This window comes from Heterocephalus glaber, unplaced genomic scaffold (assembly GCF_053883595.1).
Source record: "Heterocephalus glaber isolate CG9 unplaced genomic scaffold, H.glaber_assembly_v1.0 deba00001504, whole genome shotgun sequence".
In the NCBI taxonomy this organism is placed as follows: domain Eukaryota; kingdom Metazoa; phylum Chordata; class Mammalia; order Rodentia; family Bathyergidae; genus Heterocephalus; species Heterocephalus glaber.
The window spans coordinates 5693001-5713121 of NW_028258324.1; the positions used below are offsets into that span (position 1 = coordinate 5693001).

General features: G+C 40.3%; 1 protein-coding gene across 1 annotated transcript in view; it reads right to left on the bottom strand.

Annotated features, from left to right (window-relative positions):
• The window catches only part of LOC101725172 (IQ domain-containing protein F5), a 66059-nt gene extending 46425 nt beyond the window's left edge, over positions 1–19634 (bottom strand). Inside the window, exons 1-2 of the mRNA XM_021240372.2 lie at positions 19445–19634; positions 6552–6648 (exon numbers count right to left, since the gene is read on the bottom strand). Coding sequence (XP_021096031.1) covers positions 6552–6648; positions 19445–19537 — 190 coding nt within the window. The 5' untranslated portion in view covers positions 19538–19634. The remainder of the gene's footprint in view (positions 1–6551; positions 6649–19444) is intronic.
• Between the last annotated feature and the right edge of the window lie 487 nt (positions 19635–20121).

Sequence of the window (20121 nt, forward strand, 5' to 3'; positions counted from 1 at the left end):
ATATGGAATTTCTTATTTCAGTTCTTTGAGAAACTCCATATAGATTTCCATAAATTGAGTTTGCATTTCTACCAACAGTGGAGATCACCACAGCCACACCAGCATTTGTTATTATTTGATTTCCTAAGATTGCCATTCTTTCTGTAGTAAGATGGAATCTTAATGTTGTTTCAACTTGCATTTCTCTAATGGCCAGAGATGTCAAGCATTTTTTCCTATATTTGTTGACCATTTGTATTTCTTCCTCTGTGAAGTGTCTGTTAATTTCTGTTGCCCATTTCTTGATTGGATTTTTACTTTTAGGTGGGTTTTTTTTTTTTTAGTTCTTTGTATATTCTAGATATCAGTATTCCGTCTGAGGAGTAGCTGGCAAATATTTTTTCCCATTCCATAGATTGTATCTTCACTCTACTGTTTGATTATTTTGTTGTAGAGAAAGACACTTTTTAGTCTGATATAATCCCATTTGTTGATTCTTGCTGCTGCTTCTTGTGCAACAGAGGTTCTGTTTAGAAAATCCTTTCCTACACCTATGTCTTCAACTGTTTTATCTATTTTATCTTCCAAAAGGTTTAATGTTTCTGTTTTAAAGTTTAGATCTTTGATCCATTTTTATTTGAATTTAGCATATGATGAGCGGTAAGGGTCCAATTTCATTCTTCTACAGATAACCAGTTTTCCCAACAACATTTGTTGAATAGGTTATCTTTCCTCCAACATATGCTTTGGCCCTTTGTTGAAGATCAAGAATGATCCAAATATCTATTTTTGTTCCAATACCATGCTGTTTTTATCTCTGTTTCTTAGTAGTATAGATTGAAATCAGGTATTGCTAGGCCACTTGCTCTGCTCTTATGGCCCAAATTATTTTTGCTTTTCTGGGTCTCTTCTGGTCCCATATGAATTTTAGGATTCATTTCCCTAGATCTGTAAAGTATGCTATTGGTATTTTGATTGTGACTGAATTTAACTTGTATAACAGTTTTGGAAGCATGGCCATTTGAACAAAATTGGTTCTTCCAGGAGCAGGGAATATCTTTTCAATTTCTGATGTCCTCTTTAATCTCCTTCTTCAGAGAACTGGTAGTTTCCTTTGTAGAGGTTTTTTGCTTCCTTAGTTAGGTTAATTGCTAGATATTTCATTTTTCTTGAAGTGACTATGAATGGTATTATTTTCAGAATTTCCTTCTCATTCTATTCATTCTTGGTGTACACAAATACTAACGATTTTCACATGTTCATTTTGTATCCTGCTACGTTGCTGAAGTTAGTTATTAATTCTAAAATATTTTTTGGTGGAATTCTTTGGGTCTTCTATGTAGAGTATCACGTCATCTGCAAATAATGATAATTTGAGTTCTTCCTTTCCTAAATGTGTCGCTTTTCTTTCTTTCTCTTGCCTAATTGCTCTGGCTAATGTTTCAAGTACCATGTGAATAAAAGAGGTGATAGTAGACATCTTTGTACTGTTCCTGATTTTAGGGGGAATGATTTTAGTTTTTCCCCATTTAATAAGATGCTGGTTATTGGTTAGTCATATGTAGCTTTTATCATATTCAGGTATAGTCCTTCTATACCTTTTTGTTCAGGGGTTTTTTTATCATGAAGGGGTGATTGATTTTGTTGAAAGCCTTTTCTGCACCTATTGATATGATCATATGGTTTTTTACCTTGTTCCTGTTTAAGTGATGTATTACATTTATTGGCTTACATATGTTGAACCATCCTTGCATCTCTGGGATGAAACTTATTTGATTATGATATATCATCTTTTTTATAATGTGCTGCATTCTATTTGCTAAGATCTTATTGGGGATTTTTGCATCTATGTTGATTAAGGAGATTGGCCTAAAGCTCTCTATTTTAGGTGGGTCTTTATCCAATTTTGGGATCAGGATGATACTGACTTCCATAAACGAGTTTGGGAGCACTCCATTTCTTTCAATTTCTTTGAAGACCTTGGGGAGTATTGGAGATATAACACACTTAAAGGTTTTGTAGAATTCATCAGTGAATCCATCAGATCCTGGGCTTTTTTTAGTTGGTAGATTATTAATTACTGAGTCAATTTCATTGCTTGTTGGGTTGTTAAGTGTATTTATGTCTTCTTGGATTAGTTTTTGGTTGTATGTGTCTATGAATCTATTCCTTCAAAATTTGCTAATTTGTTGGAGTATAATTTTTCAAAGTAGTTATTATCTTCTGGATTTGCAGTGAGTGTCTGCTGTGATTTCGCCTTTTTCCATTTCTAATTGCATTGATGTCTTTTGTTTTCTCTTGGTAGTCTGGCTAGGGACCTACCTATTTTATTCATTCTTTTGAAGAATCAGCTCTTTGATTCCTTGATTTTTTTTGGCACTCAATTTCATTGATTTCCACTCTCATCTTTATAATTTCCCTCCTTAATTTTGGATTGGGGCTGGTTTGTTCTCAAGTAACTTAAGATTTCTCATAAGGTTGGCCAGGGATTTAGCTCAGTGGTTCCGCCACCTGCTGCGGAAGCGCAAGGACCTGAGTTCAATTCCCGATACCAAAAAAACCACAAGATTTCTCATAAGGTTATTTATTTGAGCTTACTCTGTTTTCCTAAGGTGAGCACTAATCAATGAATTTTCCTCTTAGGATTGCTTTCATAGTATCCCAGAGGTTTTGTTGAGTTGTATAGTCATTAACTTCCTGAAATTTTTAAATCTCTTCTTTGATTTCTTTTTTTTTTTCCTTTGATTTCTTCTGTAACCCACTGGTGGTTTAGGAGTATATTGTGAATTTTCCAGGAGCTTTTGTCTTTTCTGAAATTTCATCTGTTGTTGATTTCTATTTTCATTGCACATTGGTCTGATAGTATGCATGGGATAATTTCAATTCTTTTATATCTACTTAAGCAGGCTTGTGGACTAGTACGTGATCTATTTTGGAAAAAATACCGTGTGCTGCTGAAAAAAAAATGTATACTCTGTTATATAGGGGTGGAATACTCTGTGTATATCCATTAAGTCCATATGTTCAAGGGAGTGGTTCAGCTCTGAAACCTCTTTATTGGTTCTTTGTTTGGTTGATCTGTCTCTGCAAAAGTGGGGTCTTAAAATCCCCTGCTATGATTGTGTTAGTGTTTACTTGATCTTTTAAGAAGTTTTTGTTTTATATAAATAGGTACTCCAATATTTGGTGCATATACCTTTATCAGTGTTATCTCTTCTTGTTGTATTTTTCCTTAACTAGTATGCAGTGACCCTCTTTGTCTCTTCTAATCAGTTTTAACTTGAAGTTTACCACAACTAACATTAGAATTTATATTCCTGCTGGTTTTCAGGGTCCTGGTGCATGAAATGTTGTTTTCTAATCTTTAATTTTTAGTCTATGGATATCTTTCTGGATTAAATGAGTTTCTGGAATACAAGAGATTGTTGGATTCTGTTTTTTGATCCAGTCTGCCAGTCTATGTCTTTTAATTGGAGAGTTGAGGCCATTGAGAGGTATTACTGATGTATGATGCTTACTTACTGTCATTGCCTTCTTTAACTGTTAGGTGTATTCTTTATTTCTTTTCCTGATGTTTTTTGCTGCTCTTTATCCATTGACCTCATTAGTTTCCTCTGTGTTTTTAGCTGTGTCTGAGTCATTGTTTCTGTTAAGAATATTCTTAAGCATTTTCTCTAGAGTTGGTTTAACACTCACATATCTTCTGAGCTGGTCTGTTTCATGGAAATACCTTATTTCTCCTTTTTTTGTCTTTTTTGTGAAACCAGGGATTGAACTCAGGACCTTACACTTGCCAGACAGGAGCTAGTGCCACTGAGCTAAACCTCCGGCCCTCTCCATCTATTTTGAAGGACAGCTTTGCTGGGTAAATTAATCTGGGGTGGAAGTTATTTGCTCTTGGAGCTTGAAATACTTAGTCCAAGCTCTTCTAGCCTTTAGGATTTGGGTTGAGAAGTCTGCTGTGACTTTAAATGGTTTACCTTTATATGTGAGTTTTGTTTTTCTCTGGCTGCCTTTAAAATTCTGCTTTTTTGCTGGACATCTGTGAATTTAATGAGGATATGCCTTGGTGAGCTTCTTTTTTCATAACTGCTAGGTGTTCTATAAACTTCACTTACTTGTATTTTAAACTCTCTTTATATTTGAGAAATGTTCTTCCACAATTTCTGTAACCACATTAGTGAATCCATCTATGCTATTTTCTAGTTTTTCTCTAACTCTGATTAGGCTTAGATTGGTCTTCTTGTTGTCATCTAGTAGCTGCTGGCTAGTCTTCTCATGTTCTCTTATTTTCTTTTTGACTTCTTTGAGCTCTTTATCATAATTCACTCTTTCATCCTCAATATCAGATACTCTGTCTTTACATTGGTCATTTCTTCAATGTGTGAATTCTATACTTTTGGGTGGGTACTGGGGATCAAACTCAGGACCTTGCGCTTGTGAGGCAGGTGTGGTGCCACTAGCTAAATCCTCGGCCCTCTATACTATTTTTTCTTTGAAGCACTTCCATCTGACATTTTTCAAGGATTCCATATCCTTGCTGAACCTATGTTCAAATTTTTGAACTGCTTTGGTTAGATCATCCAGTTTTTTACCTATTTCCCTGAAATTCATCATGGGCATATTTCTTAGTGCAATTGCTATAAACTTTTAGTTCATTTCCTCTTTGAACTCATCTATTTTCTTTATCCCTTTTAAGAAATTTTCATGGATTTCTTCAACCTGGTATTTGTTTCTTCTCATTTTGTGAGCCCATGCTCTGCCTTGGGAGTGTTGGGGAGGTTTGAGGGTCTTTTATTTCCTTGTTTCCCCATTTTCTTATGTGTATCTGTGTGTATTTTTTGGCCCCGTTTTTTCTTCTCCTTTTTGGGGGAGTGGTGTCTTACTGCAAGTTGGGAACTTGCAGAGAAGTGAGGACAGTTTGTGACTTATATAGAAATTTTTAGTAGGATGTTGCCTCCTCATGAACAATTTTCAGCTATGCATGTCCAGTGCTAGTATTTACTCCTTCTATTATTTACTTCAAGTGATTTTGATCTTTCCCTATGTTTTGCTGAAAGAATTGCTTCTATTTATAACAGCATCCAGAGGTTCAATCTTACAACACTTCTATATGATAGCCCTTGCAGTTACTCTTCCCCTTTGCCTATTCTCTATGCACACTGTGAGAGTTTATTATTGTGGTTGCTCTGGAGTGAGGTAGGTGAGGTGGGGCGGGGCGGGGAGAATAAGAGGTGTCTTGATGAGTAGTGTTAGGCACTAAGGGGGAAGTTTGAAAGGGAGACCAGTGGTGGATGAGAAGAAAAGACTGATGCAGGAAAAGACTGATTTTATTGGAGTACTTTTAGTTGAGTTGAAGGTTTAGCATTGAGAGTTTTCAGAGGCTATTTTGTGGGGGCAAGAGTAAGGTATGAGAGAAATGGGGTTCACTTTGTGACTGAGGAAAGCTACATGGTTATCAGCACTTACTTATGGGAAGGAAAATAATCTAGGTGAGTTACAGAAGAACTAAAGGTTTAGGATCGGGAGGATTGAAGAATTATACTCGTGAAGATAGGAGTGACAGAGAGGGCTAAGTATGGTGAATTTCAAAACTTGGGAGGAAGAGTTTATGTGTTTGGAAAAGAACAAAGAAATATGTTAATAACATTGTCTCAGGGGTTTAAGGTGAAGAAACTAGATAGGGAGCTGAGACAAGGGAAAGAACCTAGACACCTATTAAATCAGAGCCAATGAAAGAACAAATATACATGCGTAACAACCTAATAAACACATGAAACCATAAAATAACAGAACATAACTCCATGTTACTAAATAACCCAAGAGACATAAAAAACTGTTAAACCACTAAGATGTCCCACAGGACACAGATTAGATATTCCAATGAGACATTGCATGTGATTCCCAAGTAGCTTCTTTGCCTAATAGCCTGAATGCCCACACCTCAGTAACTCTTCTAATCACTCTACTGCAACACTGAAGTCAACTCAGACTCAGGACTTCTTTCTGCCACACTGCAGGCATTTTTGAAGAATTTGATCCAGTCTGAGTTCTTGGGTTAGGAACTCTTGCTATGCCTCTTCCTGGGTGTGATTGTGGACTCAGCAGATAGGTTTACTGGCACTAAATTGTCCACTGAGTGAGGATTATTCCCATGCAATCAAATCAGCTATCAGAGTAACAGGCTAATCCATTACAGTGGTATCTATGAGGGCTGAGATATAACATACCATATGACCCTGTTTTGAGGCTCCCTTTAGCAGTAGGAATATGGCGCCAGTGGGACCTTCCAATCCTGTGTGACTCAGGCTGAAACTGATGTCTGCCCACAGGAACTGAGTCTGTGATTACCAGCCCTCCCTCTCAGTAAGACTTCCCCCAGTCTGCTCTCTCACTGCTGGAAGTCTCCCATGACTATCTTTCCTTCATTCACTCTGGGAACTTGGCAGTGTGCAGCAGCCAAAGATCTGATCTGGGATCAAGGTTCAAATACCCAGCCCTTCCCTACAACGGCATCCATGAGCTCCTACTCTGCGTGACTGTCCTCAGGTTCTTGTACTGCAGTCACTCACCAACTGTTGACTCTGGAGTGCCACTTGGGAAGCAGTGTCTCCCATTCTTCCTGCTATCTCCAACTACGTAAGATGCTTCTGGTCCCAGTGTAGTTCTCTGTGAACAGAGAAGTTGTTAGTTTCACTTTCCAAGCCAGCCCTTTTATTTTTTTATTTTTATTTTTTTGAGACAAGTTCTTTCTTTGTAGTTTGGGCTAGCCTTGCACTTGGTTGGTATTTAGCCCACGCTGGCCTCAAACTCACACCAATCCTGCTGCCTCAGCCTCCTGAGTGCTGGGATTACAGGTGTGGCCACCACACCTGACTTTCATCTTTTTTTAATTCCCAGAAAAAATTCTTTTCTTCACACTAGAAAGTGGCTTTGAAGTTAAAATTTTTCCAAAAAATAAAATTCCAAGCCACAATGGTTTCACTAGCACATTCTACTAAATATTTAAGGAAAAAATAATACCAATTCTACACAATCTTTTCCAGAGAATAGAACAGAAGAGAACCCTTTCCAAATAATTTCCAAAGGTCAGAATTACCTTAATATCAGAACTAAACAAAGATATTCCAAAAATATAAAACTACAGACTGTATTCATCATCAAATATAAATAAAAATAATCCACAAAAACAGTCTATCAAGTTTTTAAAAATCAGTTATACAACAGATCATACATCACCGTCAAAGGTAATTCTCTTAGGAATGTAAGAGTGGTTCAATATTCAAAAATCAGCCAGTATAATCCATCATAGAAACAGACTAAAGATCAAGGAGAGCCTGGAGTGAAGTATTTCACACCCTAAAAGAAAATAACTTCCAACCTAGACTGTTGTATCCTGCAAAATTATCTTTTTTTTTAAGAGCAGATTTTTTATTAACAAAACACAGTTTAATCAAATTTTTAAAATAAAGTTTTAAAATATTAAATCTTTTCTGTTTTCTGTGGGAGTAACATTAACACATTTTATATCCACAGTACATGGTAAAGTTCATTTCAATAGATTGTACCCACTCAACTTCAATTTAGATAAATTAATATGCTAAAGGATGAACTGCTTTGGCTTGAAAGTTTGCTCCAATTTTTTAAGAATTTTAATTTATTTACTTATTTATTTATGGTTTTTTGAGACAGGATCTTGCTTTGTAGTGCAGGCTGGCCTTGAACTCACTATGTACTCCAGGCTGGCCTCGAACTCATGGTGATCGTCTTGCCTCAGCCTCCCAAGTGCTGGGATTACAGGCGTGCACCACCATGCCTGGCATGCTCCAATTTTTAATGTTCTTAACTCAAGTAAACTATAGTTGGTCTCCTCTGGGTCAATTTTAGCTAAGCACCACAACCCCTAATGATGCCCTGAGAGAGATTTATAACTACTTCTAATTATATTGTTTTGCCATAGTTATACATATTAATTTCAATTGGTCCACAGATATATACCTGAAATTCATAACTACATTCATTTTTAAATCTTTTTCTATGTATTAATTAGAAGCAGATTATGAAGGAATCAATGAAGGGTTTTCCTCATTAGTAAAAGGAAAACCACTGCATTTTAAAGTTATTTAATTATTCAAATAAGCATTTTTCTAGTCTTAAGCAATGAAGTCTTCTTTCAATTGTAATGTAGCTGTCAAGTTTGGGCCTTACACTATATTACAGTTAAGGAGAACCACAGCTTTTTAAAAAATTAATTAATCTACTTATTTTTACAGTACTCAGGACAAACACAGGGCCCTGGCACTAAGCTACATCCCCAGCCCTTTCTAAAATTTGAGACAAGATCTTGCTCATCCTTGCTCTGCCCAGGCTGGACTAGAACTTCTCATCCTCCTGCCTCAGCCTCACGCCCCCATTGGGTTTACAGGTGGGTTAAAACAATTCAATACAAATGTTTCCTTCTATGCAGTAAGAACTGTTACATCGCAATTTATAGGCAAGAAAAACTCAACTATAACAAAATTTGTTTTCTTTGAAACAGTTTTTACAATTTTGCACCCAGGGATGACTGTTACTTGGTAAAACAGTCTCTCAATTCAAAAGCCATTACACCAAACAAAGAAATGTGTCTACTACTAAAATCATTACAATTAAAATTGAGCAAAAATCCAACTAAAACCACAAATACTGATATTCTGAGGCTCTGGGATTCAACTCAAAGGAAGTAGTCTTTGACAGCAATGACAACAAAATCAAGATGATCTTGGGCAGTGGAGAAAAGCAGAGCTGAAGAGAAGAGGCAAGGTGATGTGTCAAGGTGTGTCATGAAGCGACAAGGCCATCAGCCACTTTCTCCACAAAAATCTGAGGCAGCAGAGCTTGGTAGTACATACTACCTTGATTCTCTCCTCTTGTTCCCTTACTTGGATTCTTTACGACATCATCCACCTCTTCCAGAACTAACTGGGGCTTCAAGAGATGAGTGGGGTGTGAGTTCAGAGATCCTGGCTTCAAGCAACCCCAGATGGGAGTCGAGGGACCCTCAAAATCTTGCTGTTGATCTCTACGGTGAGCACGGAAAGACCTGCTCATAGCCTTCGAAGTCCAAGGACATGGCAGCTCTGGAGTGATGGGCCCGGGCTGCAGCCTAGGTTGGGAAACGGGATCGCTATCTAGGGACCCCGGCAGGCACACTTAAGATCAGAGAAAAGAACCGGGAACAGTTCCCAGCCCGGCCACTTCCTGGTTGTCCTTCGCAATCTCCTATCCTCCGGAAATTGGGCTGGGCGTGCCTTTTATTTTCCGCTCAGGCTTCAATTGTGAGAAATACCCTAAGGAAAAGCATCTCAATTAGCGCCCCCCAAAAGCCTAAACAGATATTCATGTTCTCAGAGGTCACTGAAGCATACCATCCTCTACGTTCTGCGAAATGGCTTGACAGACCCAACCCACAGGTCATAAGCGCCTGCTTCCTGGGGAGAAGCTTGATGCGGGGAACCTACCAGAGTGGCTGTCTGCAAAATTATCTTTCAAAATTGATGGGGAAATTAGATATTTCCACGACGAACACCTGAGAAATTTCATGAACTCCAAACCAGCACTCCAAACAATTCTAAACAATATCCTAGAAAAAGATAATGAAGGTCACAACTCCATGAGGTCCAACAGAGGGAAACCACTAGGCAAGGTAAGAAACTAAAGAGAAAAGCGGGGAAAAAATAAGAAATGAAAGAGCCAACAAATAGTAAAACATCATGACAAGGATGAGTCAATATCTATCAATTATAACTATCAATGTTAATGGCCTCAATTCACAAATCAAAAGAAAAAGACTGACAGAATGGATTAAGAAGCAAAATCCAGCAATATGCTGTATACAAGAAACACACCTAACTCAAAAAGAAATTCATAGACTGAAAGTAAAAGGATGGAAAACAGTTATACACGTGACAGGATCCCAGAAAAAAGCAGGTGTAGCAATCATATTTGCAGACAAAGTAGATTTGAAACCAAAACTAATTAAGAGAGACAAAGATGGTCACTACATCCTGTGAAGGGAACAGTCCAAGAGGAAGAGATGACAATCATAAATATATATGCACCAAATACGAATGCCCCCAATGATACAAAACAAATATTAATAGACATGAAAAACCAAATAAGCAATAATACAATTGTAGTGGGGGACTTCAATACCCCACTATCACAAATAGACAGATCATCTAGACAAAAAATTAACAATGAAATTCTAGAACTGAACCAAGATTTTGAACAAATGGACTTAGTAGATGTTTTCAGAGTGTTCCACCCCCACAAAATCAGAATACACATTCTTTTCAGCTGCACACGGGTCATTCTCCAAAATAGACCACATGCTAGCTCATAGGACATGTCTAAGTAAATGTAAAAGAATTGAAGTTACCACCTGTATATTTTCAGACCATAGTACACTAAAATTGGAGATCAATAACATAAGAAACCGCAAAACTCCCACAAACACATGGAAATTGAATAACACTCTCCCAAATAACCAATGGGTCACAGAAGAAATTTAAGAAGAAATTAGTTTCTACAAGTAAATGATAATGCAAGTACAACATACAGGAATCTATGGGACACAATGAAAGCAGTTCTATGAGGGAAATTCATAGCAGTGAATGCCCATATTAGGAAAATAGAGAGAACTCAAATAAATAACATAATGCAGAACTTCAAGCTCCTACAAAAAGAAAAGCATAAAAAACCCAAAGCTCATACAAGAGAGGAAATTATAAAGATCAGAGCAGAAATCAATGCAATGAAGACTAAGAGAAGGACACAAACAAAAAAATCAATGAATCAAAGAGTTGGTTTTTTGAAAGAATAAATAAAATCAATAAACCTTTGCCAAGTTTATCAAAAAAAGGGGAAAAAAGGCTCAAATCCATGCAATTAAGAACAAAAAAGGTGAAGTCACAACAGACCCAGCAGAAATCCAGAGCATTATCAATGCCTACTTTGAGAACCTGTACTCTAATAAAAAGGAAAACACAGAAGAAATGGACAGATTCCTAGATACATATGAATTGCCAAAGTTAAATGAAGAAGATATAGAAATTCTAATCACCCCAATTACAATCAATGAAATTGAAAATGTAATAAAAAATTTACCAACAAAGAAAAGCCCAGGTCCTGATGGCTTCACTGCTGAATTCTACAAGACATTTAAAGAAGAACAATCACCATTACACTTTAAACCCATCAAGGAAATTGAAAGGGAAGCAATACTTTCAAATTCATTTCTAGAAGCAAGTATTACTTTGATTCCAAAACCAGGGAAAGACCCAACCCAAAAAGAGAACTACAGGCCAATCTTCCTAATGAACATAGATGCAAAAGTCCTCAACAAGATACTGGCAAACAGAATACAGAGGTTCATTAAGAAGATCATACACCCTGACCAAGTCGGATGTATCCCAGGGATGCAAGGATGGTTCAACATATGTGAATAAATGTAATACACTATATTAACAGAGCCAAGGACAAAAACCATAAGATCATCTCAATAGATGCAAAAAAAGCATTCGACAAAATCCAGCACTCATTCATGATAAAAAAAAAAAAACCCTACAGAAAATAGGAATAGAAGGTCTTTATCTCAACCTGATTAAGGCTATCTATGAAAAACCAACAGCCAACATCATACTAAATGGTCAAAAAATGAAAACTTTCATGCTAAAACTAAGAACAAGACAAGGATGCCCACTATCACCACTCCTGTTCAATATAGTTCTGGAAACATTAGCCACAGCAATTAGAAAAGAGAAAGAAATAAAAGGAATAAAGATAGGAAAGGAAGAAGATAAACTGTCATTATTTGCTGATGATATGATACTTTACATAGAAGACCCAAAAAACTCCACCAAAGGACTTCTAGACTTAATTGAAAGATTCAGCAGAGTAGCTGGATACAAGGTCAACACTCACAAAACAATAGCCTTCTTGTATACAAATAGCAGACTCACTGAGAGAGAAATTAAGGAAACAATTCCTTTTACAATAGCACCCAAAAAAATGAAATATCTAGGAATCAGTCTAACAAAGGAAGCAAAAGACCTCTACACTGAAAACTACAGCAGCCTGAAAAAGGAGATGAATGAGGACATAGGAAAATGGAAAGACATCCCTTGTTCCTGGATAGGAAGAACCAATATAGTGAAAATGGCCATACTTCCAAAACTACTATATAGATTTAATGCAATGTCAATTGAAATTCCAACAATATACTTCACAGAACTAAAGAAAACAATCCAAAAATTCATTTGGAACCAGAAGAGACCTAGAATAGCAAAAGCAATTCTGGGCAGCAGAGACATGGCTGGGGGTATCACAACCCCCAACTTGAAACTATATTACAAAGCTACTGTGATAAAAACAGCATGGTACTGGCAAAGAAACAGACCCGAGGATCAGTGGAATAGATTAGAAAATGCAGAAACAACACCAGACATACTCAGCCACCTCATCTTTGACAAAGGAGCCAACTACCCTCATTGGAGGAAAGATAGCCTATTTAATAAATGGTGTTGGAAAAACTGGATTTCAACCTGCCAAAGATTAAAACTAGACCCATACTATCACCATGCACTAAACTAAAATCAAAATAGATTAAAGATCTAAATATTAAGACAGAAACACTAAACTTGCTGGAAGATAAATTTGGTAGAACTCTTGAAGACACTGGCATAGGAAAAGACTTTATGAATGAAACCTCAGTAGCATGGGAACTAGCATAAAGAATCAACAACTGGGATCTCATCTTATTAAAAAGCTTCTGCACAGCAAGAAAAACCACCAACAGAGCTAAGAGACAACCTACAATGGGGGGAAAAAATTTTACCAGCTGTACCTCAGACAAAGGACTACCATCTAGAATATATAAAGAACTGAAAAAAATCAGACCCCACAAATTTAAAGACCCAATTAAAAAATGAGCATCTGAAATGAACAGACATTTCTCAAACAAAGAAGTAAAAGCAGCAAATAAATATATGAAAAAATGTTCAACAGCACTGGTTATTCGAGAGATACAGATGAAAACAATGCTGAGATTCCACCTCACCCCAGAAAGAATGGCTGCTATCAAGAAATCAACCAGTAACAAATGCAGGTGGGGGTGTGGGGAGAAAGGAAACCTCCACTGTTGGTGGGAGTGCAGACTGGTGCAACCACTGTAGAAATCAGTATATGGAGATACCTCAAAGAACTAGGGCTAGAGGTCTCATTTGACCCAGCTATTCCCCTGCTGGGTATCTTCCCAAAAGAATTAAAAGAATCATACCACAGTGATATATGTGCACCCATGTTTATAGCGGCACAGTTCATAATAGCTAAAGCTTGGAAGCAGCCCAAGTGCCCATCAACTGGAAACTGGATAAAGAAGATGTGGTTTTCTTATAAAATGGAGTACTACTCAGCCATAGAGAATGAGAAACTAGAGACATTTATAGCTAAATGGATGCATACTGAGGCCATACTCTTAAGTGAAATAAGTAGGACACACGTGTAAATACTGAATAGTTTCTCTAGTGTGAAAGTGTAAATAAGGACTAAAAGGATTAATAACTAATAATTGATACTTTGAAATAGGAAAAGGTCCAAAGGGGTAGGGGAAGTGGGGGGGGGGGGGAAAGAAGGGAAAGGAAAAAGTATGAGAAAATTAAAAAATGGAAACAAATCTGTGTACATAGGGAAGGGTGGAGGGGGTGAAGGGCGCACTGGTAATGGGGAATAAATAAGAACCAAGATATATCATGTACAGGTACAAGCACCCAATAATAAATGTAAATGTATTGTATACCTAAAATGTACCAATAAAAGAATTTAAGCAAAAAAAAAGAAACAGACTAAAGAAAACCACATGATCATTCAACTGATTCAGAAAGACTATTTGAAAAAATTCATCAGTATATGATAAAAAAAACCTTAGCAAACTAGGAATAAAGAGTACTTCTTAATGTATAAAGTTCCTAAAAGAACCAACAGATAAAATAACTCTTAATGGTGAAAATTTAAATGCTTCCTCCTTATGATCAGGAGTAAGACAATGAGTCCACTCTCACCACTCCTATTCAACACTATACTGGAAGTTTGAGAACACCAAAATTTGAGAAAAAAATAAAGGCAGATGGGCGTAGTGGCACATGCCTGTAATCCCACCATTCTAGGGAGAGAGGAGGCTCAAAAATTCAATCCTAGCCTAGGAAATTTATATGTTGGGGATGTACATCAGTGGTAGAGCTCCTGCATAGCATGTGTAAGGCCCTGGGTTCAGCCCTGAGTATCACCAAAAACAGGGCAATCAACTGAATATTAAATAAATAAGATTTGAACAGACACTTCCCCAAAGAAGATATATAAGTGGGCTGGGGATTTAGCTCAGTAGTTTTGCTGCCTGCTGCGCAAGCACAAGGACCCAAGTTCGATCCCCGGTACAAAATAACAACAACAAAAAAAAAAAAGAAAAAAAAAAAAAAAAATATATATATATATATGGAAAGTAACCACAAGAAAAGATAGCCCACTAGGATTGTCCACTGGGAAATACAAATTAACACTAAAATTAGCCACTACTTTTTTATTTAAATGATTAAAAATTAAAATACTGACAATAATTATGCTGGTGAGGATATAGAGCAACCAGAACTCATAAATTGTTGGTGGGGCCAGATGTGGTAGCAAATGCCTGTAATCCCGGCACTCTTGGAAGATGAAGCAAGAAAATTGCAAGTTTGAACCCATACTGGGAACTTGGCAACTTAGCAAAAACCTGTCTCAAAATCAAGAGCTAAGTGTGGTGGTGCACGCCTGTAATCTCACTACTTGGGAGGCTGAGACAGGAGGATTACTCTGAGTTCAAGGCCAGCCTGGGCTACATAGTGAGTTTAAGGCCAGTCTAAAAGGCACAGCAAGACCTACCTCAAAAACCACAGAAAAGGGCCAGGGATCTAGCTCAGTGGTTCTGCCACCTGTCTCACAAGTGCAAGGTCCTGAGTTTGATCCCCGGTACCGAAAAAAACAAAAATTTTTTAGGGCTGGGGATTTAGCTCAGTGGTTCTGCCGCCTGCCTCGAAAGTGGAAGGTCCCGAGTTCAAATTCCAGTACCAAAAATATTTTAATTAAAGGATTAGGGTATGTAGCTCACTGTAAAGGCCCTGGGTTCAATCTCAAACTGCAAAACAGTTGATGAAGATGCAAAATAGTACAATTACTACAAAAAACAGGCAGTTTCTTATAAACGTACGACTCAGCAACCCAGCTCCTTGGTATTTACCCTAGAGAAATGAAAACCTGTGTTCACAAATGTTCATAGCAGTTCTATTCATGGTCACCAAATGTCCATCACAATACGAAAGAATAAGCTGGGGCCCATCCACCCAATAGAACCCTACTTAGTAATAAAAAGGATGTAGTGGTAGGAATGACTTCCAAAGACACTGAGCCAAGTCACAGAAGCCAGCCTCATGTGCCCTGACCCAGAAGCAGCCAGTCCCTAACTGTTCCCTAGTCAGCTGCAGATGCACCTGATACCACAGCTCTGCCCCCTGCTTTGGGGATCACTTATTCTGTTCATGTGAGCACTGCCCTGGGCTAGTGCTTTCTGATGCCAGCTGAGAGCACCAAGCCCCAAATACAGATCCTGGACGAAGCCCTCCTCCGACGCCTCTGCCTGACCCCTGCCCAGGCTGCCCTTGCACCTGCACTGTCTCCTCCCAGGTACCAGGCCCACTGATGCCCCCATAGAGCTACAGACATCCCTGCCCTGTTATTTCTCCAGGACCCTGCAGGGCCCAGGGCTCTATTAACAATAGTCTCCCTGTGCTGCTGATCCCCACCTCAAAACAGTGGGACTGGAGCACTGTGGCTAGGCCCAAGGAGAACAGGGTCACTCTCAACTGCTCTAAGGCCATGGTTTAAGGTCCTGGGTTCTGTGTGTAGGCAAATCTGAGAGCAAATCTGGGCTGGTCCACATCCTTGTGACATCAGGCAGGTGGTTGCTCTCTGGATTTGAAATAATAAAAGTTCCTAGAAGAGAAGAGAAAAGATCCTAGAAGAAGAAGAGAAAGAAAAGGGGAGGGGAGGAAGAGGAAGAGAAGGAAGAGGAACCAGCCTCAAAAGTTGCCTACTAGGGCTGGGGATTTAGCTCAGTGGTTCTGCCGCCTGCCTCACAAGCACAAGGATGATCCCCGGTTCGATCCCCAGTATCAAAAAAAAAAAAGTTGTCTACCATAGGATTCCATTTATGTGATATTCTCAAAAAGAGCTTAGTGGTTGCCACAGTTAGTGATAAGTAAAGTCTGACTAGACAGGGTAGAAGACTATGTATGTAGCTCAGGGGTAGAGCATTTGTCTGGTTGCAGGAGGCCCTAAGTCCCATCCCAAGCATCACAAGGAAAAAAAGGGGGGCACAGGGATTTTTTTAGACAACTAATTTTCTTTCTTTTTTTTTTTTTTTGGTACCAGGGATCGAACTCGGATCCTTCCGCTTGCAAGGCAGGTGGCAGAACCACTGAGCTAAATCCCCAGCTGAGACAACTAATTTTCATTGTGGTTGTGATGGTGGTTACATGAATTTATATACATTATAATTTCTCACTTACAGAACTGTATACCCCTTCCAAAGTCAATTTTATTGTACGATAATTTTTTAAACTTTAAAACCTAATCTACCATACCAAGCAAGTTTGTTGCATGTAAATTTTACTAACTAGTCAGAGCAACTATGATCCTCATTTTTGGGTCTCTGTGCATTTAAGGAGTGAAAGGATAGAAAAGACCCTACACTCTGAGGGTATAGGAAAGATCCTACATCTGAGGCCTGGGGCAACTCAAGGGTTGAAGCCCAGGAAGGAAGCTCAGACAGCAAGGAGACTGTTTGTGATCCTAGTGCCCCTGGGGTCAAGAAGGGTGCCAGGGCCTTCAGTGCCACCAAAACCAGCTCAGACTCCAGCCAATGGTCAAGAAGGAGTCACCATAGGGGCTAAGAACATCCAAGGGAGGTTCTGAAGGTGTGGTAGGTGAGGGAATGAAGGGCCTGGGATAAGCATGGCAGGAGTGAGCTCCTGGTAGCTGGAGTAAAGGGACAAGATGCAAGCCTCTCAAGACTACTGTGGGTGACCCTCAGCTACAATGGTGCCAGCACTCCAGGGTCTCTTCTCCTGACCCCACCCCATCCCCACCATTCTGATCCCTTTCCCCTTCAGGAAGGGGTGGCAAGGAAAAAGAGAAGCCAGTGAGGATCCCAATGTGTCCCTTAACAGCCCTAGCACCTACAGTGGACAGTGGGTCTCCCAGAAATGGGCCGTGCTAAGATGGCCCCTTCCTCTCAGCCTCTGCCCTGGACATTTCTCCTGCAGCAGCTCCAACCCGATATGTGACTGTGGCCTGCTAACTCCAGCATGGTCCTTCCCACAAGACCTGGGGTCGACTTGATGGATCCTGCTCCCTGGGACACTCTATTGCTCTTTATAGATTTTCATTGTGGCTGTTACCTGATCTCATACCATCACTTGTTCGCTAGCCTGTCTCTTCCCTCATCCAGTTCCTTATAAGCAGTGTCTGAGCATTTTCTTTGTGTCCCCAGATGCTAAATAGTGCCATCACATAGCAAATACTAAATAAATGCTCATGAATGAACGATTATAAATTAAAATAAAGCCAGATTGCTTCTCTGGGGAGACCCACAGCCCTTGGGTTCTGAGATCCTTCCCTCCATTCCCAGGGAGAAAAGTCCTATCACTGCTCCTTCTTGTAGGGGTGGTGGTGAGCAGAAAGTGACTAGGCCTGAGAGGTCTCTACATCTGGAAGGTGGATTTCAGCACTGAGAGCTGGACAGCAACCAGATGAGCAAGGACTGGAAGATAGGAAGGAGGGGGAGAAGGCTGGGGAAGCAAGAAATGAGAGATGCGAAGGATTTGGAGGGGTTGGGGAGGGGGCCAGGGAAGCCAGCATGAGAGAGGAGCAAACTCTCTACACCACTGTCACCCTGCCTCCAACAGCAGAAACCTGCCAGGGTTCTGTCCATATCATGCTTTCCCAGTGAGGAGGCCCTGGGAAGGGCAAAATTGGGGAAGATCCTATGACCTCTAAAGACCAGGCTGAGCCTCCACACCCTCAGGAATGTGAGGTGACTTCCCCCAAGGGCATCTACCTCCTTCCTGGTGCTGCCCTGTCTGTGGTGGTGACTCAGGTCAGGGCAAGAAGGAAACTGTGAGGCCCACTTCAGTGACATGTTGCTGTTGGTCACTAGGTCTCAAAACCTATAGCTTTTGTGTGGCAAGTGGGTGGCAACTTCTGGAGTCTCTTTCTCTCTAGTGTGCCATGTGGCTTATCCAGGGACTGGGGATACCTGAAATGCATCCATCCACTCTTCCTCCTATGCCCTCACCTAGCCTTCAGTGTGTCCATATTTGTTAGTCTAGAGGCAAATGTAAGAAAAACTCAAACTAGCTCAAAAGGGGGGACCTGGCCAACAAGGCAAGGCTGAATGCTGAAGTCCAAACAATACTGTCCTGGCTCTTTCTTACTCTCCTTTACCTGGAAAAAAAAATCTCCTCGCCCCCCCCCCACCACCATATTATGGTGGTAAAATGACAACCAGCAGCTCCTCCTACCCTACACAGCTACTTCTCTTCCCAACAGCTCCAAATGAAAGTTCCAAATTTGAACACAACTGGATTAAACAAGATCTATGCACCAACCCCAATCGCCATAGCTACAGACATCTGATAATCCAGTTGGCTCAGTAAGAGCTTCCCCAACCCATGGAGGCCAGAACCCCGTGACTTCACGTAGGTGATAAAACAGCAGTACGCTCATGGCCCACTCAGTTTCCCCATGTTTCCTGGACACTGCTCAGCTCTTGCTCCTCCCTGCTTGGTTTCCCCTCAGTAAACATCACCATGTCCATTGCTATCTCACACCACAACCAACCCACCAGCAAGACATCAGTGCTTCCTTCAAATGCCCATCCCAAAAATGGCTGTGTGAGCACCTCTGCTGCCAGCCCCTCACACATCCTCTTCAGACTGCTGCAGTACCACTGTAGCTTCCCAACTGGCCTCCCACCCCACCTGGCCCCACCTCTAATTAATTCTCAACACAGCTAATGAAGGGCAGTTTTTACCTTTTCAATGGGAACCAGATCCAGTCACTGCTCTCAATCCTCTCATAGCCTCTCAATGCATTTGAACCAAATCCTAAGCCTTTCCTATGACCCACAAAGCCCTACCTGAACTGGTCCACACCCCCAGCTCACTCATCACATGCCCACCACAACGCACCCTCTCCCATAGACTCCAAGTGTGGGGTGCTCTTCCCCTGAGTCTTCCCTAATTCAGGCCCCCTCAATGTTACATCTCCAGAGGTCCTACAGACAATCTGCTTATCTCCGTCCTCTTACTTTGCTTTCTCTCTTCATAATACTAACCACCTGACTGTTATATACAGTGTCAGCTTGTTCCTTTTCTTCGTGGCCTCCAGAAGGTGAGCTTCTTGAATGCAGGAACTTTTTCCTGTTCATTTCTGGATTCCCCCTTATCCCAGAAGAGGAGGTACATTTATGCTGCTGCTGAGCTCCACTAGGGCAGGACAACAGGGGAAGTAAAAGCTACCAACACCTTCTGATCCTCAAACCATTTTCAGGGGCTTGGGTTAGAATCTGATCCCTCTGGACCCAGAAGCACAAATGCAGGCAGAGGGTTCCCCACTCACTCCAGACGCCCAACTCAGCACAGTCTGCCTCTCCAGCTTCCTGACCTGACCTGGGTGGGAATGTGTGGTCCACCTGACTTACCAGCCCTGCTGCCTTCAGTTCAGCTCTCAGACCCCAAGGCCAGGCCTCATGTGTAATCAGATGGCTTGGACCCCTCCCAGCTCAGAGCAGTGGGCGGGAAGCTGCCTAGATAAGGTCATGGAGGGGACTTGGGGACCAGGAACTAGGAGCCAGCTAAGGTCTATAACCTCAGTTCTTCGGAAAAGGATAAAGGTTCTCAGGCCAGCAGAACGGCCAAGCTGAGAGCCTGTTGGAGTCCTGTGTCTTCCAACGCCTCTCTCAACTCAGTCCTCAGTGCACCTCACCCTCACCCTCAAAAGCTTCGAGAGACA